The following is a 26,501-nucleotide window of genomic DNA, read 5'->3' on the forward strand; positions in this document are numbered from 1 at the left end:
TCCAGTTCTGAGCCCTATCATAATTCTCCCTGTAATTTCCAAATTTATTTGATGTATGGAATTTACACTTCCATTAAATTACGCAATCTTAGCAACATGCGAGTATTCATTTGAATTGCAGTAGTGAGTTGTATGGACTTGGTGGTAAAACCAGTGAAACAAACTGTAACTTTTCAGAGTTAATGATGAGAGACTGTTTTTTTTTTTGTGTCTATCAATTACTGCCATGGAAACTTCCCTATAATCTTGTTCAGAGCCTTTCTGCATTGTTATAGTATTCTTATGTAAAGGTAGCAGATTATCTCTTCCCTAAATCAACTATCATTACTTCAGATAATACAGTAACTAAAAGCCTCTTTTAGGCTACTTAATAGTTTAGAGCATGGATGTTCTTTTCATTATGGAAGTGACTTATTGAACCTGCATTGTAGCTTCTTGGAATCTCCTACACTTGGGAGGAGTTTTATTCATCTCAAAAGGCCTCCATTTCTAAAAGGTTTTCTTAAAAAGCCTCTTCAAGTGAGATGCCTTCGAAATCTGAGTCTTTACCATTCAGTAGATAAGGGAGACAGAAGTCTGTCTTTAGCATTAACTTCTTGAAAGTGAAGCCTTTGACTTTTAAGAGAATAGAAGCCTATATTGTAGCAAATTATTTAGCTGAACTGAATACATTTTATTTCAAGCATAATTAATACTGACCCAAGATTTTTTTAAAATATAAAACAAAGCTTTCTAGAAAAGTATTATGGTCTCACTTCATGAGAAAAGACTTCTACATGTTTGCAGTTAAATCAGTCCATTCAAAGGTGTTTTAAGAAAGACCCTTTTCACATTATATCAGATGACCACTTGCAGATTATTATGATGATGGAAGTAGGTAACAGATACAACTTACAATATTGCAAAGGCAGTTTATAAAGTCTTGCACTGGCTGATTATCAAGAGAACCGTCAGAAAGAATGTAGAAACTTTAAATTATTATATAGCCTGCTCAAAATGGTGGAAATGTATTGCATTGATCTCTCTGTATAACATAGATCAATGATATATGAGGGTTTGGTTTGAACAGATAGGAACCTAAAGTTCCTACGGAGGATAAGGCTCTCAGTGGCTACTCGTCATGATGGCTCTATTGCCTCCATTATCAGAGGCAATATGTTTCTGTATCCCAGGTGTTGGGAACCATGATTGGGAAGATGCTGTTGCACTCATGTCCTGATTATGGGTTTCCCACAGACATCTTCTTGGCTAATCTGTGAACAGAATGCTGGGCTAGGTAGCCCTTTGGTCTGATTCAGCCTGGCTGCTCTTACGTTGTTTATGCTCATTTTAATATTGTTTTGTTTTTGAGTTTTCTCAATAAATAGTTTATACAACTTAGGGAACTTACTTCCAAGCAAACATGTTCAATGTTAGAAGTGTGTAGTTCTGATTTATAATTACAGGTCTGTTTATTCTACAAAAATCATAAGGTTTGATGATTGACTTCAGTGTGACCATTCCACAGTGACTGTTTTGATTGTAAACTAAATCCTTTTATTGTGAGTTGCTTCTTACCCTTTATTATTAATAAGTTTGGCTTCAAAAGGTGCAACAGCTGGTGCTGTAATCACATCAGACTAAGTCAAGGAACACTGCTATAGGCGTTGGCCAAGAGAGCCCAGTGTGAATATATTACATTCTTGTTCTTTCCTTTGAAACATTGCAGTGGGGAATTGGTACATGGAGCAATTCTCTTCCTAGAAGGGGACAGAGTGTACCTGCATGTGTTCCTAGATATACGGTGGGAGGGGGTTCTATTGGATCACCAGCACTTTCTGTATATCTGTAGATGAACTTCTGTTTAAGTTGTGAATCAAGAATGTATGACCCCTGTAAGTGTCTTAATGTAACTTCTGCACTCAACTTGGCAATTCATAATTAGTAGATAAGTCGCTACATACAAAATATTGTAGTGGGTGAAGGAGATGGAGACCCTCTGCTTCCTCTCCGCCATGATGTCTTCTAAGTAGTAGGTTATTCAAAAGGAGTGACCTTACTCCTGTGTTATGAGTCATGTGGAAGCCTGGACCTCTGAAACAATTGTAGGAGGGTTGTGTTCAGAGGTAGAGTGTAAGCCCAACACAAGTAGATACTCCCAAATTTGCATTGGGCTCCTGCAAATTGTGCTTGCCCGTTCTAATCCATCACCCCTCTGGAATTAGCTCTTTAATACGTGATAATCAAATCCTTCACAGTACACATGTTCTTCCTAAAAGCTGCAGAACTTTGGGGGTGAGAGAAGACTGTACCTGGTAGGTCTGCTTGACTTCATCCCATTTTTCTACAAGGCTCTCCTACACTTGGTAGTGTCCATTGACTGACCATCCAGTTTCCATCCTCAGTAGTTAACATGCTGTTTGACAAGTTAAGAAACAGGATTTTATAGAATAAATTTCTGCTCAAGAGATTTTTGGGACCATTTTTGTGATTCATTACAAGTTTTTCATTTAGTTTTCCTCTAAAGTGCAGCAGAATGGCACCCTTCTTTGTATTTTCAGTACCATTATTACAATGTGTGTATGCCTGGTAGGTCTTTCTTTTTCTGTCTCTAGATTTTGTATGATTTTTTTCTCCTATGCAATATGTTTCAATGTGTTTCTGACCCAGGTTCCTCTTGCAAACTGAAAGAATCTGGTCACCTCTGATACACTTTCACTCCAGCATAGGGGAAGAAATATTCAGAGCATGTACAAATTGCTGGCAATTTCTTGAGAACCATCAAATGAGAAAAGAGTGAGGAGGAATGTTGAAAACTCATACTAGTTGCCGGCACTCACAATTATATGCAAGTCCATTTTGTGAAATTTCAGGGGTGGGGGGTTATTGTTGGAAAGATGAAAATGTGTTTTTAAATTACATGAGTTTCATTTCAAATTAAGGCATAAGGTAGTTTCCATATTACAAAAGCTTCTAAGACCCAGTGGGTGGGAAATGTACCTTTACAATAGAATAAAACAATATATTTTTTAAAGAATCTAAGCGGTATTTGCCAGTTTTTCTTCCTGGCAAGTTATCATAGATACAATATACCTATCTAAATGGAACAGTTCATCAAGAAAACAGATGAGGCATATTGTACTCAGAAACTTCATTTTGTTTAGAGTTTAACTGGATCTATTTGGGTGTCTTAAGAGATGTAGGTATTCCAAATATTAACTATGAAAAGCATGAAAATAGTTAAGAAGCAAATTCACTCTTTTAACAGCTTCAGGTGCTCAGATATATGTACCAAAGGCATTTTACAACATTTGAGTGACTTTGATAATTGAGTCTTACTCCTCTCATGCAGTGAATATTATCCTAGGCATCAGTTGACAGATTGTGAGATTGCAAATTTCAGTGAAAGTTTATTGTAGCATCTACTCCTTTGGCTTTCTATGATGCCGTCTTGCTGTTGCCTTCTCTATTTTGGTAGAGAAATAAGTCTATGTCTGGTTGGCCAAAAAGGCAGATTGATTTCCTCGATTGCAGGTATATCTGCTTAATCAAATTCAAACTGGAAAACCAAACATTGCAAAACAACACAGTAAGTTACATCTCTAAACATGGAAAGCTCATCATCCTATGTTCAAGATTGCAATGCTGGAAGTTTTAGGTAGGCCTATGATGTATCATCATGAAAATGGTATGTAGTTTCTTTAGTCTCTCAAGGGAAGTTGGACATAGCATACAAGCATTTAGGTCAAGAATCCAGAGATTCCTTTGACTAGGCCTTGCAGATATTCCCAGAGGACAAGTACTATGTTGGAGAACCAGAAGTGGGTGCAGAAACACTTTCTCAAGTATCATTCAAAACACACTTTAGGAGAAACGAACTGTGTAGTGTTTAGGCTTGCTAGAGTTGAATTATTTTTTGCCTCAGTGTTCTAAATGTGCTGATTCATGCCTTTCATTTTTACTCTGTTCTTACCAGGTTTTAATGCTTTTTAGGAGTTAGCCTTCAAAAGTGGTTCCAGCAGTCACAATATTTTTGACCTGATGTTTAAATGAATATCAGTTTTAACTGGTAAAAGAGATTAGGAAGCATTCTCAGAAGTGGAACATATCCATATTGAATGTCATATTTGAGAGACTAATGGGTTCTAGTGCTTATGAAATGTGTAGATTTAAGTAAATCACACTTCATACCAGCAAGTGTTGTGGAGGCCGCATGGAATTGTATCTGTCCAAAGGTTATTTCATATGGTGAGCTGTGGCTCTTGCCACATGGTTTCTCGTACGCTACAAATTGTCAGTGTCAACAAGCATATTTTTGGAAGTATGGAGGCAACTGCATTATAGGTGCAGATCTACATGGCATAACTCATACAAATGGCTCACTGTGAAGAAAGATAACCGTTTGTGTGATATAGGGGTCTGGAGTAGTATAGAGATTTATTTCTGTAAAAACATACTATGAATACAGGAGGGAAATACAATAGTCAAACAATCTTGTAAGTTTTATTGTAAATTATTCATATGTGCGTATGTATGTATATATACTCTATCTCTCACACACACATGCCTGTAATATAGAATGGAGGCACATTTGTGATAAATCCTGCTTATGCTGCTGGTGTCTTGAAGCTTATAGTTTCATGTTGGACAAAATAAAACTGCTCCCTGGTTATTATTAATGAGTTGACTAGCTTCAGTTTTGATTTTCAAAATATGAAGGAAATTGCACATTTTAATAAAACAATAATTTATAGTTGGGACATAAGGACGGCCTGTATAGAGGAAACTAACATATTAAATACTGGACTGTGGGAATTGGGGGTTTTTCTAATTGTTTAATCAGACCTGTACAGTAATAACTGCAGAAATCTTACTTCCTGATCTCTAGCACCTTGCTTCTCAAATACTTATACCCTCTCATAGACACCCATCCTCCCATTAAGCTTGTGAGAAGGGTTTGCCTATTTTTAGCAGTTAAGGATAAGGCCATCAATGGCTACTAGTCCTGATAACTATATGCTACCTTCAGTATCAGAAGCAGTATGCCTATGGACACAGGCTGCTGGGGAAGACAAAAGGGAAGGTACTGTTGCACTCATGCCCTACTTGTGGGCTCTCCATGGGCAGCTGTTTGGTCACTGTGTGAAGAGAATGCTGGAATAGGTGGACCCTTGGTTTGATCCAGCATGGCTCTTCTTATGTTGGCTTACATGGTATCCCCAGATATCTTTTACCTTGCAGTCATAATTGTTCCTTAAACAGGGACGGGGGAGGGTTTGAAGTGAATGGGGAGTGCCCTCTGGTAGAGCACGTGGTTTACATGTAGAAGGTAACAAGTTCATTCCAGGGATCAGGCAGCAAAATACTTTGCTCTGCCTGAGACCCTAGAGAGCTGCTGCTACCAGTCGGAGCAGATACTTGTCAGCAAGTCTTACCTGGTGTAAACCAGCTTCCTCTCTAAAATAGAGGTGAAAGAGTTATCCTGCTTCTCAGCAAACGTCTGTATAACGGCTTTGAGAAGAAGGGCAGGGAGGTCTTTCATTTAGCACATCACACAACACTCATTTTCCTGACTTGATCACCTGTCTGTTAGACAAATTTGATCATACAGGCTGCAGTGTTAATGTTTATATTTCTTGGCATTTGTTTCATATGCTGTCAAGTGAACACTAAATGTATGGCTATTTTATTAGCTTGGTCATGGAGTACAAACTTGTCCAACGGTTCGATTCCTCTTCTAAGCAGAGAACACTGGGGCTTCCATAGCTCCACTGTCAACAGAGTCAATGCCCAACCATTCTCCCATTTAGGAGCATTTCTTGGTGTTGCTTTGCTGTAGCTTGAATTGTTTGTTTTTGGCTTCAGTAGCTCCGCTTGATTAGTCCATTGCAATAAGCAATCGTGAGACTCCAAGCAATAGGAACCCAACACCAATGTGCACAGTGGATGAAAATATTGACTTCAATGTTTTTTCCACTGAAAAATCAAGGAGTGTTTCATAAACTTCTAGTTGTAAGTGCTGATGATATTAGCAAAGGCTGGTAGAAATCAATTCAAAGTTGTCTAAAGCCAGATGCTCAACATACCATTTTAAATTACTCTTCAGGGAAAACTTGGAAACAATCAGCTTTACGACTTCAAAGCAACCGTCTTCCCCTAAATAAGCTTTTGCCAGTCTTGTTTTTAAAAATAACATTTTAATCTTTAAATTTCAGAGTGGTGTTTCGACATGAATTTATTTTCTCTTTACAGCTTTTGCCAAATGAAGATTTTTAAAGTAAGCAACCCACTTACCCCAAAGTGTCTGCTAAATATTGTAGTTTCAAAAAGCCACTTTTGATCAGTATAAAGACATAAGAACTCAAGATAATTAACAAGCTTCACTATGTCTAAGTAGCAACTCCTGTTCTAATTCTAGAGGGAACAATCTTGAACACTACAGCCGGGCTTTACAACGACCTCTAACTTGCCTGCCTCAATTCTCCATGTTCTGTGTGTCACTTTCTTTCTGATGATGGTGCCGCAGCTGCCATTTATTTATTTTGCAGCTGAAAGTATTACAGTTACATGACTTTTTGTCCAGCCTTTAGCTCCCTCCTGTCCATGAGGCAAAGATGAGAAACAGCCAGTAGTTCAGAGGTTAAGAGCACCTTTGCAGATGAGAAATGCTGAAAATACACAGCAGTTATGTTTTCAAGGTTTTCCTAATACCAAGGACAAGCACCTAAAATAAGCCCTGTTCAAGGCTTAAGCAGTCAAAGCTCACTGTAGTTGTAGCCCACATTTTGAAAACTTCGGTTTTAGATCAAAGGTAGAATCCCTTTATTTTCTTTGCACATGTCTAATTAAAGTTTTTTTTTAATTGTTCTTTGTTCCCTTGACTGTATCTAACGCTAGAAGCAACAACCTGTGGAAATAAAACTAAGTTAAGGATACTTTCAACAAAGATTTTAAATTGCATATGTAGTATTATATTGTTCTTATTAGTTGACCACTTTCTTTTTTGCAATGCACTTCTGGAAATCAAAAGAGATAGCAGATCCTTATGAGCAAGAGGCCATATAAACTGCATAAAATGTCCCTAGAATACTTATATGGAAAAAATAGGCGATGATGCCCCATCCTGCTTGAAAGTAGGAAATGAGTTTGTTTAATTCTGGACCCTTTTGTTTGTGCTTCCCCCCCACCCATTTTTTTTTTTTTTTTTTTTTTGGCTTTTGCTGCACAGCACGGAACAATTTCAATGACTCTTCATTTTGGTTGATTCAAAGATGAAGTCAGGATGAATGAGGCAGCTTGTCAGTCCTGCTTCCCTTCTCACATAGCGCCTATCTTGTGGTGAGGCACTTGCAAAGGCTGCAAGTTTGGGCACGTGGAGTAGGGAGCAGGGAGAAAGCAGGCCGCTATTCCATTAGAAGCAAAAGGCAAGGTGGGCCCATAGAAGACTTCTTCTTTGCCTTCCCGACTAGCATCCAGCACCTGTAAGAGTAAAAAAGAGAGAGGGGTAGGTGGTTAGGACCATGACATTTTATCAGGAGCAAACTTGAGTAGCACTTGTGAGTAATGACAACTGGAAGGCAGTTACGTATTGTGGATCAACTGATTTACCTATTATAGACAAGAAAAGTTACACGTCACCCCGTATCCTTAAATTAGCAGTAAAATGGTGAAAGCTATCGGTGTCTATCCACCAGCAGAAAAGACACTGTCAATAGAATGGATTTGTCAGGATTGAGCCCAGGCCCTCTGTTTTGGTTCTGAACTCTCAGATTCAAAGCTAGAACAAGCCCAGCAGAGACAGGAAGTGAGGGAGGACATTCCCCAGGAGCCAGCATAGAACCTCCCCCAAGGGCTTTTCAAGGGGGAGGGCCAGGCTCAGAGATCATCCTCCCCCGCTCTCCATGGAAACCCAGGTTCTGCCGTTTGCCAGAGCTCGCCACCAAGTTAGGTGGGAGGCATCACACCAGATTGTCTCCCGGGCAGAAGTTGAGGCAGGAGCTCAGTAAAAGCCAATGGGGCATGGCAGGAAACCCCTCCAGGTGTTGAAGGGCAATTGACTTGCTTTCAGTAGTTCTCTTAGCAAAAGATTTACTTTGCAAATCAGACCTGGAAGACAACTCAAAGCTTTTACAGTCATTTCAGGGGTGCTATTAGCTGAATAAAGAGTTTGTGGATTGCAGAGCAAGTCTTTGCTGCCCCACTACTCAGTAGCAGTATCTGTGACAGGGTTCTCCTGCTCGCTGTGTACCCAAGATCTACTTTGAGGGCTCTCTGGAGCAGATTTTGGAGATCTATGGGGGTGGGGAGGAAAGGTAAAGTTGGTGGAATTTCAGAACTGTACATAGATTGGCCCAACATACGCAAATATACGTAGATTGGCCCAGTATGATTGAACTAGTGCCCTGTTTTGGACCTAGGCTTTGTCTATACCTGCAGCAGAGTAAGGTGGCAGAATGGAATGGACCACTTCAAACTACAAGAGTGAGGGAATCACATTTTAATGCTCCCTTAAAAACACCTTTGGTGGGGGGATACAATGGGAAACAGGCTAGGTTGGAATCTCTCTCCCTGGTTTGCTTGTTTTCTAGACCTGCAGAGAAGCAGTTGGAGGTTATTTAAAAATATGGAGCATAATCAAAGTGGCATCTCCTTACTTGTACAATCCTGCCCATTGTGCCACTTATTCTGCTGTAAACCTCATTTGGAGCTTCCTACAACGAATACCCTTAAAAGTTAGATACAGTCTAAATGATTCCCAGTAAACAGAGGCTAAATCGTCTTCCCTGAAAGAGAAGCAATATTAAAAACAAGTAAATCTGAAAATGAAGAGGTTATTGCATAAAGACACTGAGCAGGAGTCTTAACGGTTTACTTGAATGTGTTCTATTTCCTGCATACATTCTCTTTGAAGCAGATGTCAACTCTGATTGTCCTTTCCCATCCAAAAGATGTCTAGCTTGAGTAGCAGTTCTGTAAAAGGTAACCTTGGACAGACTTCAAAAGGGAACCTAAATCACTCACCTGGATACAGGCTGAGGGTTCATTTGTCCAAATTGAGTAGCCACCAACTAAATATATCCTGCCATTGTGGACAGCAACTCCAGATTCATTTTGGCCTAAAATGGAAAAACAAGACCCAATGACGTATGGTCTGCATTAGCCTGTCTTAACAACTGAAAGTCAGAACTTCTTTATTGTGATAGCATGGGGAAATTAAAAGGATTGGAGCAGGGTAGGCCTACAGGAAAAAATGGCCCACCAATCAGGTACTTTTATAGTGCCTCACAACAAAAAGGATTACTAAGCCCCTTCTTAACGGCCGGGGAAGGCAACGGCAAACCACCCCGCTATAAGGCCTGCCAAGAAAACGTCAGCGAAAGCTGGCATCCCTCCAAGAGTCAGTAATGACTCAGTGCTTGCACGAGAGGTTCCTTCCCTTTCCTAAGCCCCTTCTACAGGGGCACAAAACTTCAAGCCTGGGGTCAAACCTGGGGTTTCCCAGATGACCGCCCCCTTCCCCAGATTTCCTCTCTTTCCCCTTGACCAGCATAGGAGCACGCAAGGCGTGTGCCCAGGAACATCCTAATGTCTCAAGCAATAAGCGTGGGATCCAGACCCAGTGGAAAGCCCACGCCGAAGAACCGCTGCCTCCGAAAGAGCACCATTGCGCCTGGCAGCAGGAACGAAAATGAATTGCTCTGCCAGGAGCTGCACCCCCTTGGCCACTAGGCCTCTGCTTGAGCAGCTGCAACAGCCCTCCCGCAGTCAGGAAAACCGAACGTGGAGTACAGCATCAGTGTCTACAGTGCTTAATAACGATAAGAATAATACGAAATTTATTTCTTAACCACCTCTCCGTTTGGATCAAGGCGGGGAACAACAATAAGTATAAAATACTGATTAAAAACATACTATACACTGTTAAAACATCCCTAAAAGCATACTAAAAGTATTAATAAATAAATGAATAAAAAATATGTCCTTTATGATTGAGAATTCAATAAATGTTTGCCTTTAAAAAACCCCACCTAGGTGCACACCCTAATGAAATGTGCAGCACTCACCTATGCCAGTCATTTTGTGGTCCCCTGGCTTTGGGTCAGTTTTACCCCATTCTAAAAGGTTGAAATGGCCATAAGACCTTTAAGCCAAAATATGCTGGTATTTTGGGGGCTCCCCCCCCCCCAGCTACTCCAAAATGGAATTCAGACTTCGAGCTGAACAGAGTATTAAAACCCCTGTCCTAGTAGGTTATCAGACGTAGCTTGGTGGGTCAGAAATTGTCTATGCCTGAGATCGGTGACCCCACTCTGCCAATTCAATTATATGGAATTGGAACAGTTTTTCCTTGCATTCCAGGGTAGCTGACATTGGGCCCCTGCTGGGCAGTTGTCAGGATTTCCATGAAACAATGTGTTCTAGATCCATTGCGGATCAATGAAATCCAGGGAGCAAGCTCAAACCAACTGAATGAATGAGCTTCCTTTTTTTCTTTCTTTTTTAAACTAGACGAGTTGTCTTGCTCCTTTGTTTCAGGAACCGCACACTTCTAAAACTACTTGCCTGTCAACATACTGAAGCTGCAGCGTGTCCATTGGTCAGTGTCTATATTGTAGGAGTCTATGTGGCGGACGAGAATCCTGTCGTTATTATAATCCAGGTCATTGCCCCCTAAAACATATAGCTTCCTTTGAACAGCAGCCATGGAATGGTAGACTCTCCTTTGCAACATGGGGCTGCGACTAAGCCATTTATTCTGCAAATGTAGACAAGAGAGCACTTGTTCTCGTTAATTGCTACATATATATAGAAAACTGTATGACTTAAAACACATATCATCCAAATACATATCAATAAAACCACATCAAAATACCATTTAAAAAATGTGTCAGTATCTGCCTTTGCATCTATCACTGAACCACTAAAATTGACCAAATGGATGAAAGATTTGCCTGAGCGAAAATGTCTTTGCCCTCTTTTATTTCTTAATGTGTTCCACCACTTAGGTAAGTAAAAGTGATGTTTTAGTCAGTCCTAAGATGAAACATATTTTTGTGTGGTTTGAGGAATGGAGAGTGACGAGCATGAAACAGGGGAAGCTGGAAAGCAATTGCTCCATGTAGTCCCCATAATGTATAGCTATCCATTATACTGTGTAGTATTTGACTAGGAGGAATTAATATTTGCATTAACAGTCCAGTCCCTTGACACAGAACTATAGACACCATCTGCTTTGCAAAGCCTGCCTGCATCCCCTGATTATATCTTCGCTTCTTCCACAGCAGTGACTGCCAGGTAAGCCGCCAAGCACTGCAAAGGCAAAGAAACAGAGGGGCCTGGTGGGGTCATTCCTAATAAGCCAGTGTGTGAATACTAATCAGCAGTGGAGAAGCAGAGGTCACCCTAGCCTGCCTGTTGGCAGGTAGCTATGTGCTCGGTGGCAGATGGTAGGTATTATCAGCGCTCCACAAAGGCCTAGTGCAGAAACAGGCACCAGCACCAAATGATAGAGTTATTGAGATTCTGTGCAAGACGCAAGCAGATGTGAGGTTCTGCCAGTGCCCACCGTATACAATATGCCAGCAGAATTTTTAAAAAGAGCATGTGTGTAAAAACACGAAGCGGACCTCATTGAAAGAATGCTAACACATACTCTCGGCCTTTTTAACCATTTGTGGCTTGGGCCAAACAGTGTGCAGCGGGCCAAGATGCTGGGGGCCCCTGCCTCTGAGCCTTGACGGTGGCAAAATATGACACGCATGTAAAATGGGGTCCTTAGAAAATGTAAGGCGTAAGTACGCAAGATCTCACTTTATTCAGAGCAAGGCCAAAACTAATTGCTCTTGACAATCATTTGGAGGCAAAAGAAATGTTCTACTACACCCTTCAAATTGAGATGGGCTTGAACAGCTTCCACCTCCTTGCACTGATTATCTGTGGCTTCTAATTAAGTTAATACGTGTAGGGGGCTATAGCTCAGCAGCAGAAACTGGGCTTGCTTAAGTTATCCAAGTTTCAGTCTTGGGATTTCTAGTTGAGAAATCCAAAGAAGGTGGGCTGGGAAAGACTTCAGTTACAACAATTAAACTATACCAAAAAAAAAAGACTCGCACATCCCTCTGCCGGCAAGTGCTGTACCCCACACAAGGATACAGCACTTGCCGGCAGAGGGATGCCCACAGTGGCCATTTCATGCAACTCTCGTATCTCCATCCAGCCATGCTCCATGCTATGGACGTTATTAGAGATCCAGAGCTGCTAGATTAGGATAGCAAAGACCTATAGAAGCCTTTTGTTTCCAGTGAGCTGCTTTGATAGAGAAGCAAGGAGGGGAGGGGAAAACATGTCTGGGTTCGCACGACACAACAACCCAGCAGCAGCAGCCAGCCATGATGGGTTGTCATGTCGTCTGAGCTTGGCATGTTCTCCACAGGATGGCTTGATTTTCACAGACAAGCCATCCTGAGAACCCATGGCTTGTTGTAGGTTGTTCATACCCAAGGTGGCTTGTTGTGTCATCTGAACTTGGGAGAGCAATTTTATAGTGGGTTGCCAGGATCAGCTACAGAACCACTTGGCAAAAAAAGCCTGTGCCACTCTTTACAATTTCGTCAGTGACTGCCCCTCCACTGATGACCAAATGACACTTTGCAAGGACCGTCACTCATTCACCAACTTAAAAAATAAAATAAAATGGTGCTTTGGTAGTACACAAGTATGTTTGTATTTTTGTATTATTTCTTCACCATTCTTTCGCAAGTCCGCTGTAGTGCACTTTGGCCTATCCAGTATGTGTAGTCTTGCCTGGTAAATCTCCTTGTATGTTTCAGCTGTCAAAGGGAGCACTGAAATGGAGTAGGTATCATACAATGAAACTGACAAGATGAAGCTGCATTTGTGCACAGTTGCAAAGGATCAGGGAAGAAATAACAGTAAGAGAAATGAGGGATCCAATAGTGCAATTTAGAAGCACCAAAATTGGGGGGGGGGGGGGGAGTGAACAGAGTAAATCCATCCAAAAGGGGCCAATATCTCCTACTTGGCAATGTAGTACTTTTGCTTTTAAGTATTGAACTGACACTACTCAGTGTCCTCCACCTTTTCAACACTTCTTTGAGTACCCAGCTAGTCCAGAAAGGAGAGGTAGGAACTCCCACCTCCTTTTTGCAGCCAATTTCTGGTGCAGTCACTACGTTTCTTCCTGAAAGTTATTATTTATTTATTGCATTTGTATACTGCTCCATAGCCGAAGCTCTCTGGGCGGCTTACCTGACAGTTGGTCTAGGTGCCCCATTTTCTCCAGCCACCCTCTAAAGTTTTTATTAAAAAAAAAAAAAACCTGTTGGGAATATTTGTGCGAGAGCTGAGAAGTACACAGAGGGGAAATCTGCACTGCTGCAGTAACTACTCTGGAAAGGAGGCACAAAAGAGGATGAGCCAGTATCTACCCTTCTGAACTTGCTAGAGAGTTGGGGAAGTGTTGAATGGAACGAAGTTACTGACAAGTGTCAGTTCAGTATTTAAAAGCGAGAGTATTACTTTGCCAAGTGAGAGAGATTGATCTCCCCACCCTTTAGAGCACTTACTGTTCTCACCATTTCTCCCCCCCCCCATTTTTGGTGCTTCTGAATTGTGCCACTGGGTCCCTCCTTTCTCTATTATTTCTCCCCAGTCCTTTGGAATTGTGTGCAAATTCGCCTATATGCTGCCTCATACTGTCAATTTCCTTGTATGCTACGTACTTCACTTAGGCACTCCCACTGACAGCTGCATTGACCAGGCAAGACTGCACATATCAGACAGGTGAAAGAGCACTCTTGCGCATTTGCAAAAGAACGGGGGAGAAATAATATTAAAAAATTATGAACACATTTGCGTACTCCCAAAGCACCATTTTTGTTAAATAGCAATCAAAAGGGGATATTGATCAGAGTGGGGAAGGTGCCAGGGTGAGGAGACAAGACGGGTTCTGTTGCAAAGGAGCCGGCTGGAGGACTAAGAGGGAAGGGAAGGAGAACAAGCCATGACATGCCCGAATGTCGGGTATACTGTGCGTTTTAAGCTAACAACAAACTCAATGTGGGTTATTTGCAAGGAGGTTTACGAAGATGTGTGAATCTGCTCTATGTTTACGTTGTGGGGAACCCTCCATGCCAGAGCTGTGAAGGCAAGTGAAAGGACTGTACCCCAATTTATTCATACACAGCACTGTTGTGAATGAGATGCTTGAGAATAATTTGACAGTGCGTTTACTCACATAGTTACTTTACATTTTCCTTGTGTAACTAAATATCTGTAGTATAAAAACTTACTTGGGCAGGATCATACACCATTAGCCTGTTTTGATATTGTGCTGTATTCGTTACTCCTCCTGTAATAAATGTTTACAGTGTTACATGAACACTAAACACAGTTGGGAGTGAACCTAAGCAAATTATTTACCATCAATAAACATTCTTCAAATGTTGCCATGTTACATGTAGAATAGAATACTACTTAAGTTTAACTTTCCAGCTTTCATAGTCCTCTAGTGATGAGTTAACAATATATCCATGCCAAATGACCAGTGGACCCAGAGACAGGATGGATGAACGAAGAGTAAGAAGAGTTGGATCCACTGGCCATTCATCTGTGGAATGGAAACTAGTTGTAGAATTGGTTTCTTCTCCCTCCTACAAACACCGTCCCACATGCACCCAAATTGGGGCACATGCAGGTGATACAGGGGGAGGGGGAGAGAACGAGGAGAAGTCCTATTGTGTGAACCGCACTCACACAATGCTGGATTCAACCCACTATTTTAAACTAAAATATTACAATAACAATGAGTAAAATCCTACTACTTTTCTCTCCCATCCAAGGGGGCCTCTACCAAAACCCTTGCTATACCAGCCCTGTTTGAGAATGAGAATTGTACAAATCCCAAAGGTTGTTTTGCAAGAGATGTTCCTGTTGGACTGGGTTGAATAAAACATTTGTACGAAAAGGTACAATGTGCATTTCTTGGTAACTGGGACACCCTTCCTCTGCAGGTTTAATTTTACGCACATGCACACTCCATACCTCTAAAATCGTTATTCTCTTTGCATCGTGCCCCTCTTTAAAAAAGAAACTCATCTGCCAAAATGAGATGCTATGGATTTGCATACAGATTTGACTACACAAAAAATAGTGGAATTAATAACCGTCCCTATATGTTTTAATCTGTCCCCCCACCTCACCCCCATTAGATCAAATACCCTTTGCCTCTAGCAGAATTCCTGGCTTTGAAAGTCATCAAGCTGATTTGCCTGCTCTTAGGTTAGGCTGCCACATGCTGCTACACTGCCCCCCTGCAATCACCACATTTGCAGAGAGAGATTCCCTGCCTTCCCTGCCAACAAGTATATTTTATAGATTGGCAGTTTTGATCTCGCCTCCTCCTCCCATCTCTTCCCCACTCCATCCTCCACCTTCTCCCCAGGGGGATAATATGCATCTTAACAGCTTTCTATAGATTCATCTGCTATTAACTATGCCATTTCCTATCAGCATCAATTTTCAAAACCAAGTTTATCCTAACTTTGAAGTGCTATAGTGAAAGTTTTATTTTTTTTTAACATCCTACCAAAATTCACATTTAACAAGCCCATAATGCCCCCTTGAGCGACCACTTTAAGACTACTCTAGGCAATGGAGGAATAGAAATAAAATGTCTCCCAAAAAAGAAATAATAGTGGAGAAATAAAAGTTTAAATGGTACAAGAAAAAGTGATGTTTTGCGTTGTAAAATGGGACAATCAAAAAGGCAATTGCTTTAACTTCTCTGTGCTGCTTTCCAAAAGGAGAAAGAGAATGATAATGCCAGGAGAAGAGACGATATTGGGATGCATTTAAAAATAAAGTCTGTAATAGTCTTTTCGAAGCCAAGCAACCTGTAAATAGCTCATAGGCTTTCAAATGCAGCAAGAGAAAAATGTATCGGTAAATGATCATAAAATTTTTGGTTTGTTGATTGCTGGTTAAATTTATAGGACTACTGGAATAAATAATGCATTACATAAGATCTACACTATGTTGGATCAGTGGCCCATCAGCCCAGTATCCTGCCTCTGATGCAATAAATCTTCTAAGAGAGAATACTATTCCCTGGCATCCATTCTTAGCCGCTGGAAGCAGCATATTACTCTGAGAACATTCCCTCTCTGTTCTTGGCATTCCTTTGTTTAGACTGCCACTACAACCTTAACTATGATTACTGGATTAGCATAAACATCCCAAAGGCAAGCATATTCAGGGTGGGTGGGGTGGGAAGAGAATAATTTTGCCTATTTTTAAACAGGACTTATGTCAATTTCAAAAAGTACCCTTTCCTTTTTGCATTCTGGAAATTTAAGCAACAGTTGTGAACAGTTGCCTAACCTTCTTTGGAAAGCGCACCAAACCTGTTGTTTTTTTTTGTTTCGTTTTTAAAGCAGTTCATGGCACATTAATGCTAAAGTTTTTATTTTAGTGTAAGTTGGGGGCTCAGTAAGAAATGTCCCCTACCACTTCAATGTGTATGGGTGGCCTCATTGTTTTGGGTTTTTGTCATTTGTAGGCAGAGTTGTATACAAATTTTGGTCATATTATATATGCTATAAAATAGGGCCCCAAATCTAATTCAAGCCCTAGATCAAACAACTAAAATGGATTTGACACATGGTGTTATACTTGCACCATACATTGTCCCTCTGTAATGGATTAGAGAGGAGGGTGACAGGAAGACTTTCTGCAGAAGAGGATGAGTATCTAAAGATCTATTTTGCTATATCAGGCCAGAGTTCCATTTAGTCCTGCACTCTGTCTTTAAAAAGGGCCAACTGTATGGTGTAGGGCGCTCACTGGAATATCCATGCTGTTTGCCTCCTCCAGTCAGAGATAAACTGCCTGCAATCCCAGACAATCTGTTCCCCAAATACATGTATTCTAACCTAAAAGGCGCAGGATAGCCTCCCTTTACCATTTCACAAAATGGTTTATGGGCATAAAAATGTTTCACTCCTACACATTGTACACAGCTTACAAAATTCCCATGGGCCCAGCTAGCTGGTAGATGTGATCTCTGGAGGTGTGGTGAGGAGGAGGGCTTGTTTGAGGAATGATATCTGGGTCCTATGTGATAGCCAATAACCAAGTCTTGTTTAAAGTACAAGTTGGTCGCCTAGAAAGTGGTGCGTGTTAATCCCACTTCCCCATGCTGAACCTTATTAAAATTATCCATAGCTCAAATAGTGTGCCTAAGTAGACAGCAACCTGGTGCCCTCCAGAGGTTTTGGACTACAACTCCCATCAACCCCAGCCACCATGGCCAGTGGTCTGGGGTAATTGGAGGATATAGTTCAAAGCATCTAGAGGGGCACCAGTTTGTCTAAAACCATTGCACATGATTTGAGTTAGGCAGGGAGAAGTGGGAGCACCTGTCATGTTCCCAACTGAGAAAGCTTTTTTTTCTTTTTTAACTGCTGATATTCCAATCCAATAAAAGGAACTTACTGTTCCTGCAACACCTGTTATCAAGGTACAGGGAAGAAAGAAAAATGTACACGGAAAAAGAACCAAAAATATTTAGAGGAAGTATGCCGCTGAATGTCAGCCGCTGGAGGGCTGTGGCTTCCGAGCCCTGCTGCTTGAAGCATCTGTTAGCTGACCTGCTTCATGAGTGGCTACCCAGAGGATACAAGGAAGCCATCAAGCAGCAGGCTGTGAAAACTGTCTGCTGCTGCTGCTGCTTTCTGATAAAGCTTGATTATAAAATGTAAACCTTGAATATTTTGACAAATAGGTTTTACATAAATGAAACAAACCGAGGCTGAAGCAAACATACGGGCCAGAATTTCATGAGTTAGTCAGCAATTGGGGTTTGTTTAGATGTCGGCAGATCCTGTCGCAGCCAGAGGTTGGACTATATGGCCTTGACATGTCTTCCAGCTCTACTGAAGGTGATAAATTCCACTATAATTATAGACCAAAACATGTCTCCAGTTACTCAGTGCTGTTTAAACAACAAAGAGGCTTGTGCTGTGTGTATACAGGCAGTGCAGGGTGACTACTGATGCTGCAGGAGCTGCAGGAGACTTGGGAAATTTTTCAATTTAATTATCCCAGAATGAGCTAGCTTGACATACTTGGATTTAAGCCAATTTAGTCCTATCAACTTCTTTTACAAAGAATTCTCTCTCATACGCACACACCTCCATAGCCTTGTGTGCAATTTTAGCTTCTGTTTCCGAGTTAAAAGGCATGGAAAAGGTTAATGATGGACCTTGCTGGCTTTATAAATTTCCCCAAAATGTAAAGATACCAGTAAGAGAAGGAAAAATTATCCTGAAAATTTGATTGAATGGGGCTTAATTATTTCCTTCCTCCCCAACCCATTTCAAGTGTGAGATGTTATAGTCCATGCTGCATTTTTTTCTCATTCATAAATAGATCATTAAGCATGAACCTGTAATGATTCTGGTGCATTTCAAGGCCATTTTGCTTGAATACTTCACATTTTAAACATGAATAGTATGCAGCTCTTTTTAAGCAACTCATATCAAACAATTAACAGAATCCAAAAATTTAGCACTGTATAAAACCTCAAAATTACCAGACAAAAGGTGCATAATATAGCTTCATAATGCAATTCTGAAATATTCCTGTTATTACTCTCCATTAAAAAAAGGGAGGAGACCATCCATGTAAAGCCTCATAGAAGCTTTTCCTACCAGCATCTTTTGATGCTAAGGGGTGGTGGGGGTGAGACATTCTCCAAGAGAGAGCCATACAAGGAGTTCCAACCCTAACTCTAATTTAAATCAGTCAAGTCAATCAACTTCATGTATATGTGTGTCAGCTCCATTTTCATTTAGTACGTAAATGGAATAGGTGTAAAACACTCTTGTTTTTGGAAAATTATCATTCTTCCCAACACTAGTCTGAGATTAGTTCATTTTTGTTATCTACTTCCTCATCCTCCCACTTGCATTTAGTCTAAAATCCTGCTTTTCTGAGCGCTAGTCACTGCTCTCATTCTTCTACTCTGCAGATTAGCCATGATCCAGTCCACTCCTATGCATTCAAGGCAGAACCCCACATCCTACCTCAACCTCATATCTTAAAACCCAACCACTTCATCTCCACAAGATAGAGCTTCTGGACCCACCAACTGTATAGAAATGATCACATAGTAAACATATTTGGATCAGGACTATAGGTATATATATACATTTTCCTCCTACCCAAATGTGCCGATGCAAATCTTTTTGAATTGGGCTATTTCTTTTACTCAAATTGTAATGGATTTGTTGCTTGGGGAGAAAAAAAATCTTCAGGCACTGCACTTTGTTTATCCTTTTATGTAATTCTCTAGCTGTTCCATTTCCCCTTGTTACCCCACTCCTTTGGAGTTAATGCCTATGGCTCATAATCATTATACCGGGGTAGGAAACCTCTTTGGGTTGTGAGCACACTTGACAATCTGAGAAACTGTCCTGGGCCCTGCCACAAAATGTCTTCCATGAGAGGAGTGGTAAAAGACAAGTAATCTCCTCCAAAGACTGAACACAAGGTAGAGGTGGGGTCTGAGCCCCAACACACTAAAAAAAACCCCACCTCCTTTGAACCCCCAGTGTTTTGCACCAAAAGAAACCAATTTCACAGCGATCCCAGGTGCCAGTAAGAACATGTGTTTTGGGTAGTTTTTTTTTAAGATGGAGCGGGTCGGGCAACTTGATGGACATTAAGAAAGCTGTATGAGAATACTTTGGTGCCTCAGGCACCATGTTGCCAACTATTGCATTACACCAACTCTCCCACTCTTTTCATCCTTGCTTGTTTTCTTAAACCTCGATCTTCAGCAACTGGCTCAGCCTTTCCCAAACCCAAAATTGTTGCCCCAAATTGACTCTCCTGACCAAATGTTGCTACATCTCCTTAGTCCCTCAAATTCTGCATGAAATGTTTTTCTACCTGATATCCAAAGAAGACCATCCACAACATATCCTGCATGACAGGAGAGGGATCTGTCAAAAGACTGGACAAAAGTCCATTTGTTCTTCTTGGGGCAGTATCGCTCAACTGTTGGCAAAACTTGACGCAGCTCATTTCTGCCTCCTACTGCATAGAGGTATTCATCCACAGCTCCCAGCACAAAATGTTCACGACAATTCTTCATTGGAGCTATTTCAGCCCAAGAATTATTACGAGGGTCATATCTACAAGCGGTCCGTACTGCACAAGTGCGACCAGTAGCATGCTCAACCTCGCCTCCTGCAACAAAGAGGAAATCTCCCATTACAGCAACACAGTGGTGGCTTCTTCCAACCGGCATGGGAGCCAGTTCGCTCCAGTTTGCAATCCCCGCAATGTGAACATTCTCCTGGTCTACAGGATTGAAGTATCGCAGCTCTTTAACTCTGCAAATCTCCCTTTTTTTCCCACCAATGATGTAAAGAGTGTCTGACTGGAAGCGAGGTTTTGTCCTTCTGGTCTGCCAAATTGGTTGTGCATAGATGCTCTGGTGATATACCAAGGCCTCGTTGATAAGTGCTGTTGCAGTTTCACTAGCTTGGACAAGAGGGTGAGAGAGGGCTACTGTATGCAATGTATCCACATCCATAAGTCCAAACCGAACATACTGCAGAAGTTCATCCATGTATTGATATCGGCAGTTGTGTTCTAACCACCTCACAGCTAGCTAGAAGGGAGGAAAAACAAATCAAAAAATGGAATTATCTACATTATCCACAATTCAGTGCAAGAACTATACATTTGCATTACTCAACTTATCAACAAAAAATTATACTTCCAAATTGCATCTGCTGAATACATAAAAACACCCCTTTATCTGCCCTAAAATAATTATGACTGTCTGTAGAGTTTATACATAATAATAAGGCTGTGTTGACTTTTTGCTCATTGAAGTGTCTTGTGAACAGTCAAGGGAGATCTACCATGTATAAATGGAAAGTAACAATACATAGCAATGCTGAAGTTGTAACATATATCACATCAGAAATCAATCTGCTAGAGCAGTACAGAAAACAGCCATGATCCAAATCTCTATATGACTATAGTATGTGCAGGGTTGCCCTGTTTTCAGTTGTGTCATAATGCTTGCGTCCAAAGATGACCTTTGAATATGCAGAGCATTCTAGCTCATAGAAGACAAAGAGAGCAAAAACTGGACTATACTGTGGAAAGTATTGGAAAAGCCAAAAAGGATCAGATACTTGAGTATCCATGCTCAAATATTTGCATGCAGCAATATGTTTAAAAATATTAAAATATTGTGCACCCATGAGACAAACCTTATGCTCATAGTGTGGCAACAGGAGCAATGGGTTGGATCCAAACCAAGTTATTTCAACAACTTACTGATGACTTGTCCTATTGATTTCAATTGGAATTAAATGAAGCTTACTCTGGATTCAACCAAATATCATTTGAATGCCAAGCAATTATTTAAAAAGAATACTTTGCAGCCTTATAGTAGAACTGAAGACCACTTACATCCTACTACATGGATCAGGATCCTCTATGGACCAGGATACTCTATGACTAACACATTATCTGTATATTGTATTTCATCATAAATAATGACAAGGGCCAAGCAATATACGCTAAAGCATCAGTGCCTAAAACTTGAGGAATAGATGGATGGATGGATGGATGGATGCTTGGGTCTCATTCACTCACAGGGGGTGTCAGCTTTGATTGAAGGTATTACCAAAACAGGTAAAAAGTTGAAATATGATGCACATAAGGTCTACAGACCAAAGACCCCCAACCCATAGGAAAGCCTGAAAATGTTCAGTGTGTGAAACCTGCTTCAAAGAATCACATATTAAGCCAAAGTACAGAAGTGATGGGATGTTGGATTGTTGAATGTTTGCTGTGGTAGTCAAGGCACAACTCTGAAAATGACACAAACCACATGCATGTGAAACTTTCCTCTTCACATTGGCTCAGTTCAATCATCTCAGCTTATTAAGCGAGATACGCACAAGCATTTGCCAACATATGCAACCCTTTCATGCATGCATCCTGCAGTTAAACTAGAAAGCGTCTAGTTAACCGTCATTTCCCATTTCATTCTAACCAGGAAAGTCTGTTTCAGAGCAAGACAGGATATTAAACCATGGTTTGAAGGGGATTAACTATTCTGGCTTGTTCCAACACTGGAAACCATTGTTTCCCCGGTTCGGGCAATACTGTAAATTATGGAGACAGAAATGTATACACTGGAAAGCAAAACTGGAGTATATTGTGAGAGGCATAGAAGAAGCTGGAAAGGATGAGAATCATTGCAACTGGCAACAGTGAACTAGATGTGAAGAACTCTTGCAGCTGTTAATAGACAGTAGGTAAGGAGGTAAATTTGAAGATCTGTATGAAAATATTTATATACAGCACTCCTGGTCATTTACATGGAAGTATCAGGAAGCCATAGGAAAGAAAAAAACTGATCATCTTTGGGTTAAAGAAATATCCTATGATTTGTAATTAAAAGTGGAGGAGCAATTATGAAAAGCATACCTGGTATTCTTAAGTACAAAGGTAGAAGAAACGTGGAGGTCATTTAGGTCAGGAGAAGGCAACCTGGCGCCTTCTACTTGTTTTGGATTACTTCCACTTGTTTTGGATTCCACTTGTTTTGGATTACCATAATCCCTGACCATTGGCCATACTGGCTGAGGCTGATCACAGCTGTCGTCCCAAACTTCTGCAGAACACCAAGTTGCCGGACTCTGATTTAAGGTAGAGGGGTGTGTGTGTGTGTGTGTATGAGAGAGAGAGAGAGGGATCCTTCCATTCCTGGCAGGTCCTTCAGCTAGCATTTTAAATTACCTCTCTCTTATGAAATATGTTTATACATACGCACACACACACACACACACACACCACCTCACACAGCCCCAACAACATCCAGTGAGACGTACTGCTATTTAAAGCAAATAAGCTGTGCAATAATTTTCGACATTCTCATTCTACATTTTTTTGAAAATTACTGTGTCAGACACAGGTGATAAACAACCATGCTAAAGTAAAGAGAAAATTTAGAGGGGGGCAGGAAGTGTTCTACTAGATCTGTTGTGCCTTTGAGCGTAATCTGGGGGGAAGAAGGGAAGTAACAAAAAAAAAAAAGGCAGAGAAAAAGCTACAGTGAAGGTCATAGAGTGAAAGAACTTCCTCGGGGCACAGAATAAATTAAATCCCAAAGAAAAAAATAAAATGCGATTTCCAGAGTGCAAGGCACAAACTCAAAATGACAATGATTGACAGCCAAACTATATCCATGCAATATCGAAGGCTGCACGTTCTCATTTACCTCAGTGTAGCCAGCAAGCGCCCATTAAACATCCGTCTGATGCCCAAATTAACCTTCTTGGCAAACTGAAAGAGGCACAAACTATCATAATCAACCTTTCATTATCACAGCAGCCTCTAGTTAAAGGGTCAGAATAATTGTGCCATCAGAGCCCTGATTGTTTTCAATCAACAGACGGCTGGAGTGACAGCTCAGTGATGGAGTAGTTTGATGAAACCGCACCAGGCCTAATCAGAGCAGATGAAAGGAAGGCATGATTGGTGCAAATGAACAGTCGTGCCTCTCTTTTTCATTTACAATCTGAAATTACTCTTAAATTTACAGGTTTTCCCCCCTCCCTTATGAGTACCTCAGAAAGAATATTTGAGTTATTATGAGTTCTGACAGAGCAGAGTTATAAAACACAGGTAGGGTTTTTCTTCTTCCCCTTCTCCCAAGTGGTGGATTTAAGTGTGTATTCAGTGTAATTTTTAACAAAATTCACTCTTGAAAAGGCACAAAATGACTAAAGGCTTCCAATGACCTCACCTTTCAGTACAGTTTGATTAGCAGGGGTTTATTACAGCTAACATCTTTCACAATAACAGAAGAGTTTTGAAGGGCGAGAGAATAACAGCAACAATCATTGATGGGCAAAGACCTCTTCTAAATATTTTCTCCTCACTAATAAATACATTGCCAGACTCTGTTTGAAGAATGCCGCATTAATAGTGCTTTCCCTTTTTGAAAGAAATCAAAGCAAAGATTACTTTTGAAATTGAAACTGAAAATCAACTATTGTACTCAACAAATTCATATTTAAGCTTCTGATTGGACTGCGGCCAGTTCAACGTCTACAGGATAGATAGATCGATCTAAGCATGTCTATATTAAAAATTGTAACAGATAGACCAATAATAAATGATGTTTTATTTGCATGGCTTACAAGCTTAAAAGCAAGTCAAATTGGAACTAATGTTAATTAAAGGGGACCAGAAAATTCCAGTTATGCCTAAACCACTTCAGATCTTAACTCCTAAACTCTCTCACACAGCTCTGCATAATTGTACCACATGGCTTCTAGTAGCTATTGAAATAAAAGCAGTAAAAACTACATAAATCAAAGGTAACCTTTTTGTACTGCTGAATAGAGTAGGTATTTTAAGTGGAGAGCAGCAAGCCTCTTTACTTTGTGTTCTTGAGCAGCATCAGATATTATCTGGCCAATCATACACCTCTACAGTATATCAGCATTCAGGTCACTGCAGCAAAACAAAAGGAGGCTTAGCAGCAGAGATTAATTTGTATCTGTAGAAGGGTGAGCACAGTCAGAAGGCTGATGCTAATGCAAAAGATCTTCACATTCCATAATTTCACATCAATTTTGTACATATCCAATAAGCGGAATCTATCTTTCTGTGTCCTTTTATACACAGACACTTCTGATAGTAGCTATACCAATATCAGTGTGCCCCCCCCCCCAGTCTTAATAATTCCTGGCAGAGTGTCGATGCGATGACATTATAAGTAGCCATGGTCCAGTCACTTTTAAGTCCCATTCATTTCTATGGAAAACAGTTGAGGGGGTACTTAACTCTCTGCCATTGAAATCAAGGGGACTTAAAGATTCGTAACTTTGACCAGATCGTGCCCAGTGGAAATTATAGTAGCATATAAAAGATCACTTCCATGATCAACGGTGTTTAACATACTACTGACAAACTAGAAGTAGCAGCAATGATAACCAGCTGTATACGTTTGAAAAGCACCAGAGCAAAATGGAAGAGGATCCTTCAGCAGGATCACAGACCATTACCTTTTGTGAAACAGTCCACATTCTTTCCATCCTGGGGTCTCCAGTATGGTGCCTCCAGGCACCAATGTGCCTGCAGACTTCTCTCTCCCAGCACCTCCAATTCTTATTTTATTTCTTAAGACTTCTAAAATTGTTGTTGTTGTTTAACTGGGAAGCTGGCATGCTGCAAGGTGAAGTGCTTCCCTCCAGCACAATCTTTATTCAAAAGAGTGGTTTGCAGAGGGAACCCCATCCACCCTAGAAACAGCTCAATGGAGAGGGTGGATTCCCGCATTGAGCAGGGGGTTGGAATTGATGGCCTTTTAGGCCCCTTCCAACTGTACTATTCTATGATTCTATGAGACTGAGCATGCTCAATGGCCATGGAATGCTTACTGTTGGGGAGAAAGAACCATGGGTGTTGGTGGGAGATGGAATTGAGTGGCTGATATCTTGAGCAAGAGCACTCCACACATCACAGTTCCAACGTGTTACCTCTATTTCCAGTGTTCAGGCTGGGAGTGCCATTGCTTACATCGCTAAGACCGCATCACACCCACGCACAAGAGCAGCTATCAGCCAGCCTGGGGAAACGCCAAGTTTTGCACAAGTGCAACAAGGACTAAAGCCATTCAGTGACCACAGAAAACTGACATTGTTGGGGGGGGGGGACAAAACCAGGTGAGATGGGGAATGGAACAAAGCGGCTAGAATCCTGAAGAGTAGCACCCCATAAAGTGACATTTTCATGCAGGTCCCACTTGTCTTCTATATTAGTAATGTTCCACATGTCTGTGAGTGTGTCTTTCCATTCACCGTTTCTCCTTAATCATTTTGTTGATATGGGTAGGAGAGGCAGCATTAGAAAGCCGATGGTGAAGGAATGGAAATAAGCACTGTTTGGAGAATCTGAAACCCAGAAAAGTTATTGTTAAACACCAGCTTGTAGACCATCTGGGCACATTAAGAATAGTAATCCCATGCAGGTGAATAATTTGCCACATACAAAGGGTTGGTAAACTCCCCAAGGGAAGATTAATAATTCTTGAGCCCTAGGTCCAGAGAAACCAGCCACATACATCACAACAGAGGCAGGACCTGCACATGGACCTAATTTCTCAGCTTGTCATCAGCATGCAGCCTTTTCTAATTACTTTCGGTCACAAATTAAATTTTAGTTCCATAACAAAACCCACAATTTTTGTTTTGAGGGTTTGTATACAATGTGAGACCCACTTTTTAGAATGACCAACAATGTTGGTTTGATTTTGATAGCATTGGGGAGGAGATAATGGGCCCTCAGTTTAAACTTCTACTCAGCAATGAATGCTTATTGGATGGGCCTGAGTTATGAATGCTCATTGGGCAGGTCAACATTCCTCAGCCTGACCTACTATGACAAATGTTTGCCCC

General features: G+C 40.9%; 1 protein-coding gene across 1 annotated transcript in view; it reads right to left on the reverse strand.

Annotated features, from left to right (window-relative positions):
• Positions 1 to 7,213: 7,213 nt before the first annotated feature.
• KLHL32 (kelch like family member 32) overlaps positions 7,214 to 26,501 on the reverse strand; it is a 77,002-nt gene continuing 57,714 nt past the window's right edge. The window contains exons 7-11 of the mRNA XM_063125762.1: positions 19,954 to 20,680; positions 14,292 to 14,350; positions 10,543 to 10,735; positions 9,001 to 9,095; positions 7,214 to 7,458 (exon numbers count right to left, since the gene is read on the reverse strand). Coding sequence (XP_062981832.1) covers positions 7,297 to 7,458; positions 9,001 to 9,095; positions 10,543 to 10,735; positions 14,292 to 14,350; positions 19,954 to 20,680 — 1,236 coding nt within the window. The 3' untranslated portion in view covers positions 7,214 to 7,296. The remainder of the gene's footprint in view (positions 7,459 to 9,000; positions 9,096 to 10,542; positions 10,736 to 14,291; positions 14,351 to 19,953; positions 20,681 to 26,501) is intronic.

The sequence above is a fragment of the Elgaria multicarinata genome, chromosome 4 (genome assembly GCF_023053635.1).
Source record: "Elgaria multicarinata webbii isolate HBS135686 ecotype San Diego chromosome 4, rElgMul1.1.pri, whole genome shotgun sequence".
Classification (NCBI taxonomy): domain Eukaryota; kingdom Metazoa; phylum Chordata; class Lepidosauria; order Squamata; family Anguidae; genus Elgaria; species Elgaria multicarinata.